Below are 22019 nucleotides of genomic sequence, written 5' to 3'. Positions count from 1 at the left end.
AAAAAAGGCCGTAGGCCCCTCTCCAATAATTGGTCAGTTTTACTGTATCTCAGTCTAGAATAAAAGGTCAATGATTAGATAAATCACAATATTCCACAGGATGGATTAGAACGTAGCCATGAGTACTGGCTAGGCCATCTTTTCCATGTGTACAGTACAGAACAACAGGGCTTCAACTGAACCTGTTCAAGCATCTGAATCGATGTGCCCCGTGGCAGGCTCTCTAGCAGCGCACTTTCTGAGTCCGTCATTAAGACAAGAACATAGGCTCCTCAGCTCTCACAGCACGTCCTTGTCATCGTCAGAGTTCATTATTTTGCACCTTCGGACCTGGATCGTCTTTCAACTGCGAATTAAGAATGACTACCCCTGAGGTATTGGCTAGCATCTAATACTAATAATCTTCTATACAACCCTCTCAAGAAAATCACCAGAAACCCACCTAATATACCATTCTACTACAGCTCCTCCACCTCCCTTGTAGATTTAGGAAATTCATCTGGGCCATGTGTCATGGTGCACGCCTGTAATCCCAGCACTTTGGGAGGCCGTGGCAGGTGGATTACTTAAGGTCAGGAGTTCGAGACCAGCCTGGCCAACATGGGGAAACCCTGTCTCTACTAAAAAAATACAAAAATTAGGCCAGGTGCAGTGGCTCACGCCTGTAATCCCTGCAATTTGGGAGGCCAAGGTGGGTGGATCACGAGGTCAGGAGATCAAGACCATCCTAGCTAAGACGGTGAAACCCCGTCTCCACTAAAAATACAAAAAATTAGCTGGGCATGGTGGTGGGTGCCTGCAGTCCCAGCTATTCTGGAGGCTAAGGCAGGAGAATGGCGTGGGAGGTGGAGCTTGCAGTGAACCGAGATCGTGCCACTGCACTCCAGCCTGGGCGACAGAGCGAGGCTCCATCTCAAAAAAAAAAAAAAAAAAAATTAGTCGGGCATGGTGGCAGATGCATGTAATCCAAGCTACTTGGGAGGCTGAGGAAGGAGAATCACTTGAACCTGGGAGGCAGAGGGCAGAGGTTGAAGTGAGCCGAGATCACGTCATTGCATTCCAGCCTGGGCGACAGGTTCCATCTCAGAAAAAAAAAAAGAAAAAAGAAATTTTGGACAGGCACGGCGGCTCACACCTGTAATCCCAGCACTTTGGGAGGCCGAGGCAGGTGGATCATAAGGTCAGGAGTTCAAGACCAGCCTGGCCAAGATGGTGAAACCCTGTCTCTACTAAAAAATACAAAAATTAGCTGGGCGTAGTGGAGGGCGCCTGTAATCCCAGCTACTCGGGAGGCTGAGGCAGGAGAATTGCTTGAACGTGGGAGGCGGAGTTTGCACTGAGCTGAGATGGCGCCACTGCACTCTATTGTGTTTAATAGCCTGGGTGACAGAGCAAGACTCTGCCTCACACAAAAAACAAAAAACAAAAAATATAAAAATTAGCCACGCCTGTAATCCTAGCTACTCAAGAGGCTGAGGCAGAATTGCTTGAACCCAGGAGGCAGAGGTTGAAGTGAGCCGAGATCATACCACTGTACTCTACACAAGAGCAAAACTCCATCTCAAAAAAAAAAAAAAAAAAAAAAAAAGAAAATTCATCTTAACATTACTTCCTGTTTTTGGTGTGGGTTGACACACACAAATGGCTTGTGTTGAACTTTTTTTTTTTTTTTTAGTAAAATACCTACTGATGCCAAATTCATTCTCCATTATATCTTTCAATAGCTTGTGTTTAATAAGCTTATGTGATGATTCCTTCAGGCTTATGGGGTAAAAAAGTCTGCAAATTAAGTTACATGCTTCCCCCTATGCCCCTGGCTCCCCTCAGAACAAAAATGATACAATCAAGTTTTGGTCTCTATCTTGGGTGCCAAGAGAATTCTCGGCAAGTTTCGGTTCAAATGCAGCTTTCCTCAACATCCAATCAGTTCTTCCTGCTCTGACACCTGTCCCCTCTTTCTCAGCTGGGAGTTTTTGTTTCAGAATTGTCTTATCCCTATGATACATCCATTTGTACTTCTATATCCCACTTTACTCTGTGAGGTAATTAAGTTTTAGAGCCCACAGGAATCATAATTCCTATGCTGTTGCTAAATTCTGTGCCATTAAGCTAAAATTGCTACCTACGAAAAGCATCTAGTCCTTATGAAGAGAATTCCAAGGTTTTCATGCAAATGTGAGGGTCCTATTGCAAATATTTTGAAACTGAGTCTTGGACAAAGAGTATAAAGTGGAAACACAGATTTCCCCAAGGAGGAAAGGAAGGGCAGGGTGAATCAAGCATGATTTTCGGGAAAACAAAGTCCCCTAATTAAGCACCTGCCAGTTTGTGCCTTGATAACACCACATGAAGTCTGGAGATTGCACTAACTTTCTTAACTGGGTCTTACCCGTAACCGATAATCATCCACAGTCCAGATTCGGCTTGCAAAATCATTTGAAGCTGCTAAGAGGTAAGAACCCTATAGGAATAAAGAAGAGGAAAACCAATTTTTAGCCAAATCAGAGGAGTTAAGTTCACACGATATAAATTCCCCAATAATCAAGTCCAAGAAGGTTTAGATGCCTCAAACTATACACCCAGCCTGAATACCAGCTACTGTCATGAGTGTGCTTTAACTCACCACTCTCCTTCGAGCTCAGACCTTTTTTTGAGCCTGCTCAATTTCACCTGAATATTGTAGACATCTCAAGCTCAAAATGGATCTCAGCCTTCCCTGCTCACTTTTCCCTTGGCAACCTTCACTAGCAGCAAATATCAACAAGTCAGAAACCTCAGAGGCACCCTTGACTCTCTCCTGGCCTAATCTCCCACTCACTTTGAGAACTGTTCATCTTCAATGTGTCAAGCCTGGTCCTCTCCTCTCTCCCCTATTGCCTCAGCCCCCACCTGGGCCTTCTGCATCTCTGCAGAAGCACTGAACACACGGGCTGCTGCAGACCTGCTTCCTCCAATGCAGTCTTCAACACTGTCACAGTTATACCACAATTTAACACCACACCCATTTCTAAAAATCTCTCAAGTCTCCACATGGCTTTACAGAAGTCTAAACCTTTCAATACAACATACCCTCATTTTCCAACCTTATTCCCTTATCATTCCCCAATTAAATTCAAGGAGCAGTTATTTAGAACCTAATAGGCACTGTGCCAGGTGTGGGAGTACAAAGATGTTTAACACCCAGACACCTGTCCTCAGGTAGTCAGCTCTCAGCTTAGTAAAAGAAGCAGATATACACAACCACTGTGCCATAGAATAGGTTTGCACAAGATGCTGGGAATACAGAAAGACACTCAACCCACCCAGGAATGTGAAAAAGGCTCCCCAGAGATGACAACCAAGATAAGGACTCTTGGTAGATGAGGACACTGCCTTGGCCTCACCCAGTCATCACCTCCACCCAAGCGCCTGCACCTGCCCAGCCCAACCTCCTCTGCTCCCTCTGCCTGTGGTGTCCGTTCCTGGCTTTTTGCCTCCGACCTTTGATTATCTTTAGACCCGCTTTAAATGCCTTACTGTGGCCCCTAACCCTTGCCCCAGAATGAGCTACTCTCTCATCAGTATTTCCTTTCTACTCCACACACATCTCAACCATAACCTCAACACAATGCTTTGCAGTTTAATGCTTTCCCATCACTCTCATTTAGATGGTGAATCTCTGAGGGTAGAGACCACACTGGCCCCTGGAGTACAGCATCTATAAACTCAAAATACAACTATTAAGTGAAATTACACAGAGTACTGAGTAACATCACAAGCCTAATGCATGAAGCAGAACCCAAGGGTTTATCAGAGTTGATACAGCAATTAACCCTATAATCTACTTCCATCTTTCTTTAACATGGATTTGACTTAAGATATAGAGAATGGCAGAGAAATCGGGTAAGTTATTTTATAATTTCAAAAACTGAATGTCTTAAATTATTTCTAAAAACCTAAAATCATAGCTATTTGATACTTACAGCACTATCAAATTCAATGCTTGTAATTCCTGCATTACTGCCAGATAGGGAACCCTTGAACTCACATTTTTCTGTATAAAAAGAAAAAATTAGGATGATGGGAAGTTAAATAAAGTCAATAAATACATTAAAACTGGGCACTGAAATACAATGGAAGCCAATTATACTGCTGAAACAACAGCTATCCTGTACCTTTACAGAATCAAACAAAATAGCAGGACAAACAGAATATGAGAGATAAAAGATACTGCTAGTTTCTAAGAGGAATGCATGTCTAAGTGGACACTGACCCCAGTATCTTGCATGTGTGTTCTATTCTTTAAGAAATGTAGTTATTCATTCTCTTTAGAAAAATAAAGTGTAGGAATGCATAAACCATATCAATCAAACTAGAGACTGGGTCTATTCAGTTCCATTATTTCTCAGTAAATTTTAAAAACTTACATAAATCTTTGAATTGATCAGTATTTGTGCTAACTTAACTATCACTTTTGTATAAACTGGCAGTCAATTTCCAGATCCATGGTGTGGTAATTTTCATTAAGGTGTGAAAAGGAATTGGGTTAGTTACATTTAAATGACTAGTCATTAGAATACCAGTCAAGCTAGTTTGGAGTTTCTGGAATTTGCCCTCATACTTTATCTCCATGAACCTAAGATCCTGGCAAGCGAACTAAGTGCCAGCACCTCCCGTCCCTCTACACAGCTCTCCCTCATCAACAGAGCCACTGTCCACCTTATCTACTCTGCACTGTCCACCTTATCTACTCTGCACTGTCCACCTTATCTACTCTGCACTGTCCACTTTATCTACTCTGCACTGTCCACCTTATCTACTCTGCACTGTCCACCTTATCTACTCTGCAGTGTATACTTTATCTACTCTGCACTGTCCACCTTATCTACTCTGCACTGTCCACCTTATCTACTCTGCACTGTCCACCTTATCTACTCTGCAGTGTATACTTTATCTACTCTGCACTGTCCACCTTATCTACTCTGCAGTGTCCACCTTATCTACTCTGCACTGTCCACTTTATCTACTCTGCACTGTCCACCTTATCTACTCTGCAGTGTCCACCTTATCTACTCTGCAGTGTCCACTTTATCTACTCTGCACTGTCCACCTTATCTACTCTGCACTGTCCACCTTATCTACTCTGCAGTGTCCACCTTATCTACTCTGCAGTGTCCACTTTATCTACTCTGCACTGTCCACCTTATCTACTCTGCACTGTCCACCTTATCTACTCTGCAGTGTCCACTTTATCTACTCTGCAGTGTCCACTTTATCTACTCTGCACTGTCCACCTTATCTACTCTGCACTGTCCACCTTATCTACTCTGCACTGTCCACCTTATCTACTCTGCAGTGTCCACTTTATCTACTCTGCTTCCAGACAGCCTGGCCACCCACACAGAAATTTCAGGAACCGGCAATCCCAAACTGAGAAGAGCAAAAATCTCAATGATTTGATTGAGTTCTTTTGAAAAGGGTAACTTAAGGATGATCCCCTGGCCGGGCGCGGTGGCTCAAGCCTGTAATCCCAGCACTTTGGGAGGCCGAGGCGGGTGGATCACGAGGTCAGGAGATCGAGACTATCCTGGCTAACATGGTGAAACCCCGTCTCTACTAAAAATACAAAAAACTAGCCGGGCGTGGTGGCGGGCGCCTGTAGTCTCAGCTACTTGGGAGGCTGAGGCGGGAGAATGGCGTGAACCCGGGAGGCGGAGCTTGCAGTGAGCCGAGATCACGCCACTGCACTCCAGCCTGGGAGACACAGCGAGACTCCGTCTCAAAAAAAAAAAAAAAAAAAAAAAAAAAAAAAAAAAAAAAAAAGGATGATCCACACAGATAAGCTAGGAATTAGGGAAGCAGTGTAATCTTATTTGTAGAAGAGGAACACAGAACAGAAAACATGTCCACACATGTGTATCTTATTCAGTACTTCTAAGTAGTAAAAATAATGATTGGAGCCAGTATCAAAGTGACACGAATACTGATTTGAAGCTGTCATGTACGTTCAGGCCACAGACTGTTAACCTGGTTGATGAACTTCTCCTGTAAATCCACTTGCAAAATACAGCATACTTAATGGCTTTTTCCGGATCCTAGCTTTCTTAAGATTTTCAAAACGGTTGAAAAAGGCTAATATTCGCTAAGATCTTCCTTTAGATGAAGTCGTCACAGATAAAAATATTACTGCAAATTCTAAGAAATATCTCTTTGGCTTATGCTTAAAATACTGGTCTATTTGCTTGGCACGTAATACAGTGCTGAAATGTAAGAAGTGACCAAAAAATTAATGCTATTCAATATGAGAGACTGATCTCAAAAAGAACAAAGACTGTATTAAAACTAATTATCTACAAGGTATGGGGTGGGGGTGGGGAGTGCTATGTCAACAGCATTTGTATAATTCCCAGTGGAACTTCTGCTTTAGAGAGAATGAGCAAAACCAGATGTTCCCAGTGGGAAGAAAGTGCCATTCTTCTGATATTCTAAAAGGATGAAAAAACAGGACCCCCAAACTATTTCAGAAAAGGTCTCTTGAACTTGGCCTCTTCCAAGATTCAGTAAATAAATATTAGCCAAGAGGAAAAACCTAGTAGACTGAAAAAGCTGTTTGTAGAAGAAAGGCCCTACACAATACTGTAAGAAATGCTGCCATACGTTCTTCTACTTCTGTAGATTAGGTAGAAACTTAATTTGACTAACACAAATTATGCGCTGGCACAAATTATGTCAGTATTAACTTCAATTGATGTTCATTTCCTTTTCAGCAGCAACAAGGTTACTAGAATTAAAGGTTGGTACCTCTAATTTTCTTATAGGTGTTTTTACTGACCAAGGAGTAAAACAAAAATATTTCTAGTGTTACATTTATTTAAATCTCAATGGTATAATCAAAACAGACTGTTTACTTCCATTTTACAAATCAAATTCCCTAAAATTTCCTTTTTTTTTTTTTAAAGACACAGGGTCTTGCTCTGCTGCCCAGGCTGGAGTGCAGTAATGTGATCATAGCTCACAGCAGCCTCGCACTCCAGGGCTCAACTGATCTTCCCACTTCAGCTTCCCAGGAAGCTAGGACTGCAAGTGCATGCCCACTGCACCCAGGTACTTTTTAATACTTTTTTTGTAGAGACAGGGTCTCACTTTGTTGCCCAGGCTGGTCTTGAACTCCTGGCCTAAGCAACCCTCTTGCCTCAGCCTCACAAAGTGAAAATTTCTTATGATTTGTTTTTATTATTGTTTTCTAATAGCTTCAGCCATTATCATTCATAAGCTAAAATGTTTCCGGGCAAAACAGCAAATTTTAGCACGCTTCGATGGGCTGTAACTGCTGAGCCCCTTTCCTGAAAATCAAAGGACGGGGCAGACAGGAGGAGTGCTTTACTAATAATCTATTCTAATAAGTTGTTCCTGCTCTAATAATAAACCTTAAAAGCAGTACTCCTATGATTTTTCAGTTGCTAGAGAATGCTGGAGAAGGCTACAGTAAGAAGAGCATGGAATTTCAAGTCTTCTGACCTGCATTAGTCCTAGTTCCACCACTTCCTCACCATGGAAATCATTCACCAGCCATGTAAATCACGTAGTGTCTGAGTTTTATTCCCTTTATCTGTGAAATGGCTCAATCTCTACCATTCTAACCACACAGGGCTGTTGTGAAGATCAGGGGAATTAACAGACAAAATCACTTTGGAGATACTTATTGCTGGACAGGGATAATGTATGGACTATGGACACCCGACAAAGTGGTTCCTATTAAAAACCTTAAGCCTTATTCTTTGGCCTTACTTTAGTAAAAATACATGCATATTTAACTGAATCTTGAAAATGTCAAAACTGGGAAATGCCCAGCTTCAGATTTCTAAGAGATGGTTTCATTAACTTCCATTTTCTGTTTTAATGCCATCCATCTCTGAGCATCCTAGAAGTCCAAAGAGACTGAGTCTCCATCTAAGGGCCCTTGTCTGATACACTGTTAAAGACATCTTTTCTAGGTAACACACGTCTCTTTTCTGAAGCTTAGACATGACGCCAGTCATTTTTTCCCCTAGGCTATTGCCATTGTCATTAAATGCATCAACTATAGCTTAATGTATAGTTTAACTGTAGAATCCATGATCATAAGACTTATTTTCCTCATAAAAATGGTACTATTTTGCAAGATGTTCTGATTGGTATATACTTGAGAAAAATTACAGAAACCTTACTAACATAAACATATCCATAACAGTATTTTCTGGTCATTACTTAGAAAATGACAGCAAACATCCATTCGGATGTAAAGAATAACTGAGATGTACAATGCTTTGCTCAAATGATCCCTTACATAAAATGTATGTTTTGAGAAGATGAACAATTCACAGTGCCTGAAAGCAAGGTCAACCAGATGCCAGCAACACAGCTTCTTTCTGTGGTGCAAGGGTGCATCATCTCAAATTTTCAGTCTGAGATCATGCAGCAGGCTCTCACCTCCAAATACTTCCCAAAGCTTAACCCTGCGGTCCATGCCTCCGGTGGCCAGTAACCGGGAACCTGGACTGAACTGCACAGCGTTGACTTCCCCATCATGTGCATCCTGCAAGACAAGTACCCTGCGTCAAACCCAGTCATTCCCATTCCAAGAGCTCAAGAAGCGCGAACACTCCAAATGCCTAATTCATGGGGAAACGCTCATCCTTAAAGACAGGTGGAGCCAATCACAAACTAAACTGGACTCCTAGCTCAGGTCTCCTAAGATTCTATTATCATTTTATTCTTCTAGTTACAGTTGCATCAGAGTACAGCGCAACCTTCTCAAAAAGTACTCAAAATCTGTGTAGATTGCTTAAAAAGTTGGTCCTTGCATTAATATCATTTGTTCTAACAATAATGGCCTATATTTATCTTAATAGTTTAAAAGTAAACCTAGAATTAGTTAATTTTGGTCTAGACTGAGTTGAATATTACTTATTGATCTACTAGTAATTACTAATTTACTAATAATATTAAATACTACCTATTTAAATAATGTATAGTACATGGCCTCTCATAATACAGCTTTCACAATGAGACCTAATATAAGCAGATGGCAAAAACATCAATCTGTGTTACAATGGAATTCTATGTAGTTCTTTGTGGAAACATTATGGGACTAGTGTGTACTGGCAGTGTGACCTCTGCCAAGTTTCTGAAGTCTCAGTTTGCTCAGCTCCAGAAAGGTTTTTGCAACCCAGAATGGTACCTGTTAAATGAGTAAGCCGTGGATAAAAATGACAGTCGTTATTTTAGGAGAATTTATATTTTTAATAGGGAAATTTCTGATACTGGCATAAACACTGGCAAAAGATGGTACTTATGTTCAGGATGACAAAGAAAACCAAGTAAAAAAGCATCCTGGCTGGGTGCGGTGGCACACATCTGTGATCCCAGCACTTCGGGGAGACCGATGTGGGCGGATAGCATGAGCTCAGGAGTTCAAGACCAGCCTGGGCAACATGGCGAAACCCCATCTCTTAAAAACAAAAAACCAAAAATCAGCCAGGTGTGGTAGCACACACCTGTTGTTCCAGCTACTCGGGAGGCTGAGGTGGGAGGATTGCTTCAGCACAAGGTTGAGGCTGCAGCAAGCTGAGATTGTGCTACTGTACTCCAGCCTGGATAACAGAGACCCAGCCAGCATCTCATTCTAGAATGGGAAAAGGGAATAATCAAAAAATTCACTATACTCTCTTAAGAAGATTATGGGTAGTGAAATATTTTTAGATGAAATATAATGCCTAGGATTGGCTTCAAATTGCTCCAGCAAAAGTGTTTGAAAATTTCTATAATAGAGAAGGAAAAGAAAGACTAGAAAACATAGACTACCAATATGAGATTGTTAAGTAGATAATCACTTGTCTAAAAGGTCACTTGGGGAAGAGAATATGTGATATTCACATTCGCTTGTGACTAAAAAAAAAAAGATGCTTGAAGAATCACAGAGAGAGCAATACAGGCTGGGCAGCAGGCGCCACTTTGGTAATTTCATTTTCTATTTTCCCTCCCTCTTGTGACCCACTGCTGAAAAGTATGACCGGTGACCAAACCTTTTACCCCCATGAAACTTCCTTTTCTTTTTCATGCTTTCTTTCTCCTTAGGAGGTCTCAGATTGAAAACTTGAGATCATGCACCATCACACCCATGACTGCCACTCGTCAGTCTCCTGTGTAACTGGTTTTGTTGGATACTTGTCAGCTGTGAACCGATCACTCTCAGAAACACACACTGACAGAATCCCAAATTATCAGCTGCTCCATGATCCCATACACATGACTTAAATGTGACAGGAGGAAAAAAATGGGCTGCTGGGAGTTGAGGGCAACAAAGGGACTGTGACATTCAGTGCAATCAGACCTTTTACCAATCATCATCGACCTCTGCAAGGCGCCCGGTTCATCACGGAATCACAGGAGTGGAGTGGGACTGGGAAGGGGCCTTGATATGTCCCACCCCGACTCCTCCCCCAAAGCGGAACTCTCTTTACAACAGTCAAGGCAGTTCATCACTCAGCCAGTCCACTGTGTAACTAGCAAAGTCCCTCCTTACACCCAGAACCCAAAGCTCCCACCACATAAATTCCATCCCACTTTTACGGCAAAATCTTCCCTGCTTTGAAAGCTGGCTCCTTTCACTTACCCGCTGCCAGTTATTAGGCCAGTACGGGAGTCAGTCCAGCTCTCCAGGTTCTGTTCTTTGCGCTCTGTTTCCTACCCTCCTCGTACTTTGACAGTTCTGAGCCAGGTACTGAATGTTTCCCCAGGCTGGCTCCATTTCTGCTCAATTACCCCTGCTGGGATGCAAACTATCTGCTAGCACTAGGACCCAGCTCTGAACTCCAGGTGACAGCCCTGGTATCCATCACAGTGGCTTCTGCCCAAGACTGCTTCCAATCATAGACCCCTAATGGTTGGGAGTCATACAGATAGGGGTATAATTCATGAAACCAACAGCTGTCCTACTTCCAAAATAGATCACTGACTGGCAACTCACTCTAAACTGGAGCCAATTGGTGACAATAATTATATAAATCACTCTCCCATTTCTCACCATTCCTAATTACTTTTCCTTTGCCCTATCCTTCATGCTAGCAATCCTTTCTGTCAGCTCTGCCATTACAGAGGATGGTTGTAACAAATTTTTTCCTCTGAAACTAAGCAAAATAGATCGATTTCTCACAGCTGACAGAGCCAACAGGTGTAAAAGCTTGATATAAGTAAAATAATGGAACGCTTAGCTGCAGGCATAGAAAGGACCCTTTAATTGCCAGGCTCTGTCACTGTATCAAGCACGTGGGGCTTGGGGCTGAAGCATACTTACGAAGACACACAAGGCCGTAGTTGGTACCCTCACTTCTTTACCAGAACCAGGATGAGTATCCACATTGTCCTGGGGGACTGGGAAGGAAGAGACAGAGCGTCTCCTAAGAAATAACATAAAGACAAATGTCAGACAGGATTGCAAAGGTTTACTGCTCATCAAATTGTTAGAAAGGACTCCAAGATGACCTTGCTTAAGCAGACTGCCTGTTGATAGCCTGTCCCTTCTAGATTCTTCAAACTATAGAACAATTCACAAAAAAATCAAAAGCACCCTCACTCAAATGAGAAAGAGAGCCAGCACATGCCTTACTCTCCTGCACACTAACCGGTGGACTCCAAAACCCAACAACAAAAAGCAATCCTGAACAATTGCTTTCCCAGTCAATAAGCTGCTGGGAAACTTTCTCAACGTAACAGCTAGCTCGGAGGTAGCTCTTTGCTATTTTTCGCAAACCTATTTTATTTCTATGCCTAGTTAGAATCACCCTCATCACTTGTGATCAATGTGGAGTCTAACGCATGCCAAAAGAAAGCAACAAGAGCATGAGTACTGTACAAAGTGTTCAATGTGGCAGCCCTGCTCTGAGGGCTCCCGGCATTCCTAGGAACATGCAAAGCATCCGGGTTAGCACGTGAACATCTGATGACTGAGGGTAGTGAAGCGGTGATCGGCATAATTGTTAAGGACCCACACTCACATGCTGGACTAAGAGAGGATAATAGTTTCACCTGGCAGCATCAGAAGAAGAATGATGTCCCAAAAGGGGAGACTCGGACAGACTAAAGGGAAAGGCCAGAGATCAGCACGCAGCGAGATTAAGAGGAAAGGAAGTTGAGGGAAAAAGGAAGAAGCTAAATGAAAAGCTGATATTAAGGCACATGTATACTCTGCACCACTGAAACCTGGTGTACATTTAAAAAATAAAAATAAGTCATGTACATATACTTAGGTATACTTATACACATTTTAAAAAGGAAAGGTCTTCTAACCTACCCAAAGATATTAGTGATAGAATCCAGAAGGCCTCCAGCAGGCTGCGAGAGTCGCTTACTAAAGAGGAGGGGAGGATAGGTTTAAACCTTAGAAACATTTTGCCCAAATAATCAATCAATAAAAACAGCCCACAAAAACAGGTACCTGGGAGTATGTTTCCAGTTTAGTTCCCAAACCCCAGCCGAGAGAAACCCAACATAGTACCAAACTGCCAGAAAATAGTGGGAAGGGAAAAGGGAAAACCCAGCCTAGAAGTTTCAAAAGAAACAAGGTTCCCTAGTATTAAATTAATTTCCCTGGAAATAAAGCACTAGACAACTAACACCTCACAACTCCTGGCTACCTAACCAATCCCCACTCTTTTAAGGGCGGTGGGGAGGGGAAGCCCTAGGAAGAATGAAACAGGATGATCTAAACCTAAACAATAATGATTGCTTACTAAGGTTTAACTGTCCATATTTTAGTAAGCCACTACATTTTTTTGTATTTAGAAGCATTTGAAGCCACCCATGTTCTGCTTCCCTCCCATTAAGCAGAGGTGCAGTAAGAAAGACTAGACACCTCTGTGGTGTGTACAACGCTGGGTGTCCCAGCAAAGCGGTAGGGAGTTGGGTGCATCTGACTGCATTCTTTGTCAGGTCCACAGATGTGCCTTCATACTGCTCCTCAAGCTGTCTTTTCCCCTGGCTCAAACCCGCCTACTTACGTGGCTGCTCTGCTGATGGCTCGCACAGGAGAGGTCTCTTCTGTGTGATCAGAGGTTTCATCCACAATGACCTCAATGTCATCATCCCTGAAAGAAAGGCAAGAGATTCTTTGATTCTCTTGAACAGGAGCTCTGTGATTAATCTGTTCTGCAAATGCTAATATCATTTTCTAGTTAGATCTTAGATCACTTGTCTATGACAGCAATGTTTTAAAGGTTCTTTGGAAAAAAAGGAAGAGCTGCCATGTTCTGAACAACACTAAAATAAACATTTAACCTGTTCAAATCAAATCCAGAATTTCAACTGAGAATAAATTTAAAAGTGAGCTTTTGATCCTTTTAAGTATAAACACAGTTCCTACTTGGAAAGCAATGAAATATGATCTGTTGAGTCTATAATCACATAACCAGTGCCAAAGCAGGGCATTCCATCAGCAGTCAGCATCACAGTTGAAGGGCTGCAGTACTCACCAAGCACAGTTCTCATGATACAAGGGCTGAGGGGTACCTAGGATAGTTTGGGGCAGCAGCTATAGAATATAATAACAACAGTGTAGGGAGAAGAATTCAGGGAAAGAAGGGATGGCTAAATGGGCCATGAAATCAACAGCTGACTTAACCCAGTTTCAAATATTACTTTAATTAAAAAATAGAAAAACAATGTAGGCCAGGCGCGGTGGCTCAAGCCTGTAATCCCAGCACTTTGGGAGGCCGAGACGGGTGGATCACGAGGTCAGGAGATCGAGACCATCCTGGCTAACACGGTGAAACCCCGTCTCTGCTAAAAAATACAAAAAAAAACTAGCCGGGCACGGTGGCGGGCACCTGTAGTCCCAACTACTCGGGAGGCTGAGGCAGGAGAATGGCGTGAACCCGGGAGGCGGAGCTTGCAGTGAGCTGAGATCCGGCCACTGCACTCCAGCCTGGGCGGCAGAGCCAGACTCTGTCTCAAAAAAAAAAAAAAAAAAAAAAAAAGAAAAACAAAATGTAAGCACTATGCATTTTTGACTCTGCATATTTTATGTTTAAATACATAGTGTCTCTGACATTAGGAGAGCCCATCACACTTCAAATGACATAATCAAGTCATAGGACATGTTCCCTTTGTTGCTGTTTGTCCCAGCAGATGCAAAGCACCTCTGGAATCCCCCTTCCTCATATGGACTACGTCTTTCCTAGTTGGAGTAGCGCAAGTAATTATTTTGGTCTTAATGACCTCCTACTGACATGCAACCTTCATGGAGAAGTAAGATAATTAAATGTAATAACCCAAGATTTCATCACCTACTGTTTGGATTCACAAGAACTTGACAGAAAGATTTTTCCTTTTCAATGAGTAATTATCTGGATTAGGTAAATATATACTTAAGAACCTGTTACTAAGCAAGTTAAACCAAGTCAAAGTAAATTTATTTTCCTTAGCTATTTATTCCAGGACTATGTGTAATTATTGCACCACATTTTGGCCAGGATGTAGAAGGGAATAAAGCCAGGTCTAAAGAAAGAGGACAAGGCTGTGCTTTATTTTTTTGATTGGCTTTCCCAGAGAGCTAGGTTTGTGAGAGTCACCTGTGCCCACACAAGGACGAGAGGAGAACTGCAAAGACAGGAACTGCAAATATGAGCTGAGCCTTTGGCAATGTCCTGTTGAAAATAGAATTTTATGGTTGTAAGTACTTGGAACTGTGCTTAGGAGCGGGACCATAAGGAAACACTAGCATTTGCTAAGTTATCAAAACCTTTCAAAGATGTATGTCCTCTGACCCAGAAACTCCTTAGGGAAGCATAGAGATTAAGAACAGGCCTTAGGCCAGGCGCAGTGGCTCATGCCTGTAATTTCAGCACTTAGGGAGGCCAAGGCGGGTGGATCACCTGAAGTCAGGGGTTTAAGACCAGCCTGACCAACACGGAGAAACCCCGTCTCTACTAAAAATACAAAATTAGCTGAGCGTGGTGGCGCATGACTGTAATGCCAGCTACTTGGAAGGCTGAGGCAGGAGAATCACTTACACCCGGGAGGTGGAGGTTGTGGTGTGCGGAGATCGCACTATTGCACTTTAGCCTGGGCAACAAGAGTGAAACTCTGTCTCAAAATAAAATAAAATAACAGGCCTTTACAGCCCTGTATTTGCATCCTACCTCGGCCCCTTCCTGTATGATCTTGGGCAGGATGCTCAACCTGTCTAAACTGTCACAGTCAACCTGGTTATGCAAATGACACTTTTATAAACTGTTATTTTGAAGAAACCAAATATCATTTCCAGGTCAACTATTTATTTACTTTGTGACTTGGGAAAATACAACTGAGATTAATCTTCCACATCTGAGTGTGTAGACACACACGTATCCTACACATCTAAAGCAAAGGCATGATATGGGAACCTTTGTTTCTTTATAAATTAAAACGTTAGTTGATGAATGACTCCTAGTTGAATTTAAAACCCTCCTCTTATAAGGAATCAACCAACATTTTAAAAAAATAGTGGATCGTAACTCTAAAACTATATTCCAAAACACATTTCAATAGAAAAGAAACATCCTAGAGCAAAGGAAACTGTTTTCTGCCACTATCAAAGCTTCAAATCTCGGAGAAGATACCCCACCTTAACTTGTAGGCAGACTAGGAAAAGCTCCAGAGCTAGTTCAATTCCTTTTGTTCCAAGAGCTCTTAGTTTTCACTTATGTTTCCACTTTAAGTTACAAACCAAAGGGAGCAAGGAGGGAAAAAACAAGCAAAACAACAGGAACAACCCCACCGCAGCATCACATGGCAGGCACAGTGGAGAGGCAGAAAACTGATCGTTCAAAGCGCCATCAGGAAACTGCAAGGCAGTAATGTGTACCGAGCGCAGGAAGTTAGAATTCACATTCACAGCTGATGAACAGAAACTTTTCAGAAGGTTGTTTGGTGGTATGTTCCAAAAGTTTTGACCCACCAAATTTTATTTTCAATAATCTATCTCAAGTAAGTAATCAGAAATAGGGTCAAAGGCCATATTAGTACATTATTTGTAAGTGAGAAATCAGAAGCCACCAAAATACAATTAAAATGATATATGAATGTTAGTTCTGAGTGGTGGAAGAATTGTATGGTTTCATTTTCTTCCTTTAAGTATTCTTTCTAAAATCTGTAAGATGATTTTACAGAAATAAAAACATTAGAAGCTATGATCACACCACTGCACTCCAGCCTGGGCAACAGAGCAAGACCCTGTCTCAAAAAAAACAAAAACAAAACGAAACAAAACTTTTAAGAGAGCCAAACTCTCAGGAGCACAGTTTCGATTCATTTATCTTTACTTACTGTTCGACTGGTAGAGGTTCCTTTGCTGCTTCTGCAAGCTCTTTCTGTAGCCGGGCTTGCCGCCTCCTGTTTTGAGGAAAAAAAAAAAAAAAGCCCACCATTTATGTCTGCTTAAGAAAGCATGGGGTTTGGGCTCTCCAGAAGCTACCAGTTCTAATAACACATTCAGTGCATGTGAAATAACAACTACCCTGAGCAAAATACTCAAAGTCACAAGCCCAAACTCATAACATCAGTGAGGCTCCCTTTTTAAATGGTTTCAGAGTAAAGCCTAGAAGACAGATAGGTCACATTATTAGAGAAAGCAGTGAACTGGTAAAGGAGGAGGCCTGCCTTCTGGGACCCAGGGTCTCTTAGGATAGACATGTGCCTCAGGCTCACTGAGGGTTAGTCATGGTTGTGGCTTAAGTTTTCTGAAGCAAATAGTCTTATACGGGTTGAGCATCCATTACTTGAAATGTTTGGGACTACAAGTGTTTCAGATTTTTCATTTTCTCAGATTTCGAAGTTTTGCATAAACATGATATGAATCTTGAGGACGGGATCCAGGTCTAAACATGAAATTCAGTTGAATTGACGGTAAATCGGAAATCTGAAATGCTCCAATGAGTACTTCCAGTGTCATGCTGGTACTCAAGAAGTTTCAGATTCTGGAGCATTGTGGAGTCTGGGATACGGGATGCTCAACTTGCATTCACACACCCACAGCATGATTACTAACAGTGACGATTTACCTAGGACTTCCCCGTACCTGACATTGTTAATTACTTTACAGACTTTAACTCATTTAAGCCTTATAACAACCTTTTGAGGTAAATACCATTATTGCCACCTATAAAAGAGGAAACTGAGGTATAGTGAGATTCTTCAACTGTCAAAATTTACGTAACATTAGAAACTTTAATAGAAGTCTTGGCTGTGACAAATTTTACCATGGTCAAAGTTTCATCCACTAACTCCCCTTCTCAGAATCATTTTTGTCTCTCATTCAAGTCCTAAATTCAGAAACTCCCTAACTTCTAACCCTGACCTCACACTCTCTTCTTTGACAAATTTCACTTCTTACTATGGCTATACCTGTTAGGTGGAGGACTCCTAATTTAGAACTCCAGCAATGCTACTGAGCTGCAATCAAGAATTCTGCTGAACTTTCTCTTAACTTCTACCATAGTGATAATTCTCAAAATGAAGGTAAGTCCTCCAGGCAGTATAGCAGAATCTTGGGAAGGGGTGTGGGCATAGCTTTAAAAGTACAATACGCTTTTGATTTTATACCTCGAAGACGAAAAATAACTTTTACAGGGCAAATTACCAAAAATACAATTTATCCAAATTTTCTTACCTGGAAGAGACAACCTGTGAACTCTCTTCGAGGAAAAACAAGAGTCTCAGTATGAGGTGTGTGAGTACCACTACTCTATGATTAAAGCACTTGTTGATTGTCTGATATCTACTTTCTATAACTTTAGATTATAGAAATATATGCAAGGTGGGGATAAAAACTTGACCTAGGGTCACAGGGAGAGGAAACCACCACCTGTCATCAGGGTTTCATCACTATAGCTGAAAGGAAAGGTCTTTAATAGTTCAGAGTCTGTCTCTGTCACCCCGGCTGGAGGGCAGTGGCATCATCTCAGCTCACTGCAATCTCCCCTTCCTGTGTTCAAGCGATTCTCCTGTCTCAGCCTCCTGAGTAGCTGGGATTACAGGCACCCGCCACTACATCCAGCTAATTTCTGTGTTTTTAGTAGAGATGGGGTTTTTCCATGTTGGCCAGGCTGGTCTTGAACTCCTGACCTCAGGTGATCCACCTGCCTCGGCTTCCCAAAGTGCTGGGATTACAGGCGGGAATCACCGCACCCGGCCCCGAGTGCATCTTATGAAGCAGTCACTGTGCCTGACCGCAGGGACACGTGGCAGCATAGGGAAGGAGGCAGTGTGTGAAGAGCTATTTCAAAACAGTGTGCTACATATGGCCCAGGTAAACCACAGCTGCCCGAAGCAGGAAGATGAGGGACATCTAAGCTGGGGAGGCAGGAAGTGGGTAATGAGGCAGGAAGGTTTCTAGGAGGAGAATCTACCTAAGCAAATGAAGACTCCTCAGGCCCGACATCTGCAATCACATGATACCTCCGAGTGCACATCCCTAGGAAGATGCTTCAAAGGGTGGGCTAGGGAATGAGGACCCCGTCCACTGCACTGCTCAGGGGCTCTTCCTTGACATCGCCACACATCTCCCCAACTTCTCCCTCTAGCAGCCTCTCAGCTGACGTGAACGTGCAACCTAGCAGCATCTAGCTCACCTGAGGCCCCTAACACCCTCACACTTCTGACAGGTTCCATGGCATAAGCCAAACAAGTCTGCTTCAAGTAAATGTGAGACAGAACAATACAAAAAGGACAGCTTACTTTCTCTTAATAGAAACCAGAAAATTAGAAAATACAGGTAAGTATAAAATGAGAAATCAAAAACCATAATCTCACCACCCCCAAACATCAACACCAGTAACAGTACATATAATTCCTTCCAGTCATTTTTTTTTTTTTTTTTTTTTTTGAGGCGGAGTCTTGCTCTGTCGCCCAGGCTGGAGTGCAGTGGCCGGATCTCAGCTCACTGCAAGCTCCGCCTCCCGGGTTCCCGCCATTCTCCTGCCTCAGCCTCCCGTGTAGCTGGGACTACAGGCGCCGCCACCACGCCCGGCTAATTTTTTGTATTTTTAGTAGAGACGGGGTTTCACTGTGTTAGCCAGGATGGTCTCGATCTCCTGACCTCGTGATCCGCCCGTCTCGGCCTCCCAAAGTGCTGGGATTACAGGCTTGAGCCACCGCGCCCGGCCTCTTCCAGTCATTTTTTTAAAAAAGTATACAAAATTGGAATCATTTGTATGAAAACATTTTGTGTCCTATTTTTGGTTATATTAATTTTAGGCATTTTCCACAGCACTAAATATTCTTTTTGTTTTGCTTTTGCTAGAGCCTAGTGGCATGATATTTGGCTCACTGTAACTTCCACCTCCCAGGTTCAAGCGATTCTCCTGCCTCAGCCTTCTGAGTAGCTGGAATTACAGGCATGCGCCACCAAGCCCGGCTAATTTTTTTATTTTTAGTAGAGACGGGATTTCACCATGTTGGCCAGGCTGGTCTCGAATTCCTAACCTCAAGTGATTCACCTTCCTTGGCCTCCCAAAGTGCTGGGATTACAGTGAGCCACCATACCGGGCCAATCTTACACCTTCTAACAGTATTTCTGTATCCATTTGCAGCATTTTTGTATCCATTAAGTAATCTCTCTTTAACCTCCCTCCCCACTACTTTTCTCATGCTCTGGTAACCACAGTTATACTCTGTATCTCTAGAACATTTTTCTTTTAGCCCCACAGGTAGAAGCATGCAATATCTGCCTTCCTGTGTCTGGCTTATTTCACTTAATATACTGTCCATCCAAGTGGTTGCAAATGACATGATTTAATTCATTTTTATAGCGAATAATATTCCATTGTGTATATGTACAGCACATTTTCTTTATCCATTAAGCCAATGACGAATATGTAGATTAATCCATATCTTGGCTATTGTGAATGGTGCTGCCACAAACGACGGTAGCGCAGATCATCTCTTTGATATACTAACTTGTTTTTCCATCATCACCCTTTAAAAGACTCTTTCCTATCGTAATTTATTCCCTTTAAAAGACTCTTATTGTCATTTATTCACTTTTAAATTACCTGGAATAATCTCTTCAAACTCAAAACTACTGATATGGGGATTTAAAAATATGTATGTTCTAATCTGTAGAGCTTTTTTGTTTGTTTCTGGATGGGGTCTCACTCTGTCACTGAGGCTGGAATGCAGTGGCACAACTTTGGCTCAGTGTTGCTTTAAACTACTGGGCTCAAGCGACTCTCCCCCATCAGCCTCCTCAGTAGCTGAGACCACAAGCACATGCCACCATGCTTAGCTTTTGTTTTAGTTTTTTGTTTTTTTCTTTGTACAGATGGAGTCTCACTATGTTGCTCAGGCTGTTCTTGAAACTCCTGGTTTTAAGCTATCCTCCTGCCACCGCCTCCCAAAGGGCTGGGATTACAGGCATGAGCTACGTACTGCACCTGGCATCTGCTGAACTTGTTTTAATAGCTTTTCAGCTCATTTTCTTAGGTTTCTAGGTGGATGATCACCCCTTCTTTTCAATGGTTGGTTGGCCAGAACATCCAGATCGGTGTTCTCTATGAGTTGTGAGAGTGAACCTCTCCTTGTTCTCTTGTAGGTTTTAGTAAGAGTGTATATAGATGGTTGATCAGTGGGCCTTGACCAGGGGATGACTGGACTCTCTGGGGCAGCTTTTAAACACACACATTTCCCACAACAGAGATTCGAATTCCTAATATAACTGATTTCTTGATAATCTACTTTTTAATTCCCACGTCTCAGTACGTTTCAGATTTATCTTAAACAGACTTAGAAGGATTGCAGTGAATTCTTTAAAAATCTATCAATGGCCAGGCACGGGGGCTCATACCTGTAATTCCAGCACTTTGGGAGGCCGAGGCAGGTGGATCAACTGAGGTCTGGAGTTTGAGACCAGCCTGGCCAATGTGGTGAAACCCCACCTCTACTAAAAATACAACAATTAGCCAGGCATGGTGGCGTATGCCTTAATCTCAGCTACTCAGGAGGCTGAGGCAGGAGAATCACTTGAACCTGGGAGCTGGAGGTTGCAGTGAGCTGAGATCACGCCACTGCACTCCAGCCTGGGCAACAGAGCAAAACTCTGTCTCAAAAAATAAATAAATAAAAATCTATCAATGAGTCTGATTTAGGAATTTCACATCTATATTCATATGAGGTTGTATTATAGCCTCCTTGTGCATTAGCAAGATCAGAATTTTTATATGGACACAAAAAGCTTCACAAAATTATAGGGAAGAATTCTAATTGTGGTTTCTTTCCTTTTTCTAACTCTGGTTTAATTTATATTGTTCAGAATTAGCCTTCCTCCTCGAAACACTGAAAGAATTCCCTGGCAAACCTCCTGCAGTAACTGCCAGGTTTATGTCTTTCTTTGCAAAGACCTAGGTTCTACTCTACTACGGATGGAAACCACTAACTGTGGATTGATAGCCCACCTGGAGTCTTTTTCATTCTCTGCATTGAGCCGATTGGCCTCCTGGGCTTTCTCAGCCATCCACCTGGTGACCAGCTCCTGGTTCTCTTCCGTAGTTTTCCTCAGTTTTTCCTCCAAGGCAGTAAAAGTGATCTGCAGGGCATCATATTCATCCTTCAGGGTCTGGTTGGCTCTTTCAAGGTCACAAAGCTTAGTGCGCAGTTCTAGGCACTCCGTCTCCAGGTCAGAGATAGTCTGCAAACATTCTGCGATTCTGGAAGCATGACATCAGAGGAGGAATAGTACCTCGCCAGAGCCCTGTGCCAGAGCCAGACGGACCTGGCTGCGTGCTTAACACTTTGTGTCTGTTACATCTTTTAGCCAGGCCCATCCCCATGAGGTACAGGATAATCCATTAGGAGAGGAAACACTTAAGGTGAAATTAATCCAATTAACGACTAGGAAAAACACGACGTGAAGGAAGAGAAACGTTCAATGCTTAGATTGGTAAAGGGGAGTTAAAAGGAGGCTGGAAACCCTATATATTTCACCAGCTCTGACATTTCCCAAGCAAGAATGCCTGAGCAAGTGCCCTGCC

General features: G+C 42.5%; 2 protein-coding genes and 1 non-coding gene across 8 annotated transcripts in view; all 3 read right to left on the bottom strand.

The window, feature by feature from the left end:
• The window catches only part of DGKD (diacylglycerol kinase delta), a 207538-nt gene extending 190471 nt beyond the window's left edge, over positions 1 to 17067 (bottom strand). The window contains exon 1 of the mRNA XM_077957925.1: positions 17064 to 17067. The gene's annotated coding sequence lies outside the window, so the exon portion shown is untranslated. The remainder of the gene's footprint in view (positions 1 to 17063) is intronic.
• Positions 1 to 22019, bottom strand: part of ATG16L1 (autophagy related 16 like 1) — a 44675-nt gene that overhangs the window by 10270 nt on the left and 12386 nt on the right. Inside the window, exons 5-14 of one of the 6 annotated variants that reach the window (XM_077956496.1) lie at positions 21444 to 21695; positions 16321 to 16386; positions 14586 to 14660; positions 13017 to 13103; positions 12311 to 12367; positions 12046 to 12096; positions 11315 to 11417; positions 8449 to 8554; positions 3963 to 4033; positions 2390 to 2461 (exon numbers count right to left, since the gene is read on the bottom strand). In XM_077956496.1, coding sequence (XP_077812622.1) covers positions 2390 to 2461; positions 3963 to 4033; positions 8449 to 8554; positions 11315 to 11417; positions 12046 to 12096; positions 12311 to 12367; positions 13017 to 13103; positions 14586 to 14660; positions 16321 to 16386; positions 21444 to 21695 — 940 coding nt within the window. 6 annotated transcript variants of the gene reach the window in all.
• Positions 10098 to 10373, bottom strand: LOC114671617 (small Cajal body-specific RNA 6). The gene has a single exon (XR_003721651.1).

This window comes from Macaca mulatta, chromosome 12 (assembly GCF_049350105.2).
Source record: "Macaca mulatta isolate MMU2019108-1 chromosome 12, T2T-MMU8v2.0, whole genome shotgun sequence".
NCBI classification, from domain to species: Eukaryota; Metazoa; Chordata; class Mammalia; order Primates; family Cercopithecidae; genus Macaca; species Macaca mulatta.
This window is presented reverse-complemented; position numbering and strand designations above follow the sequence as displayed.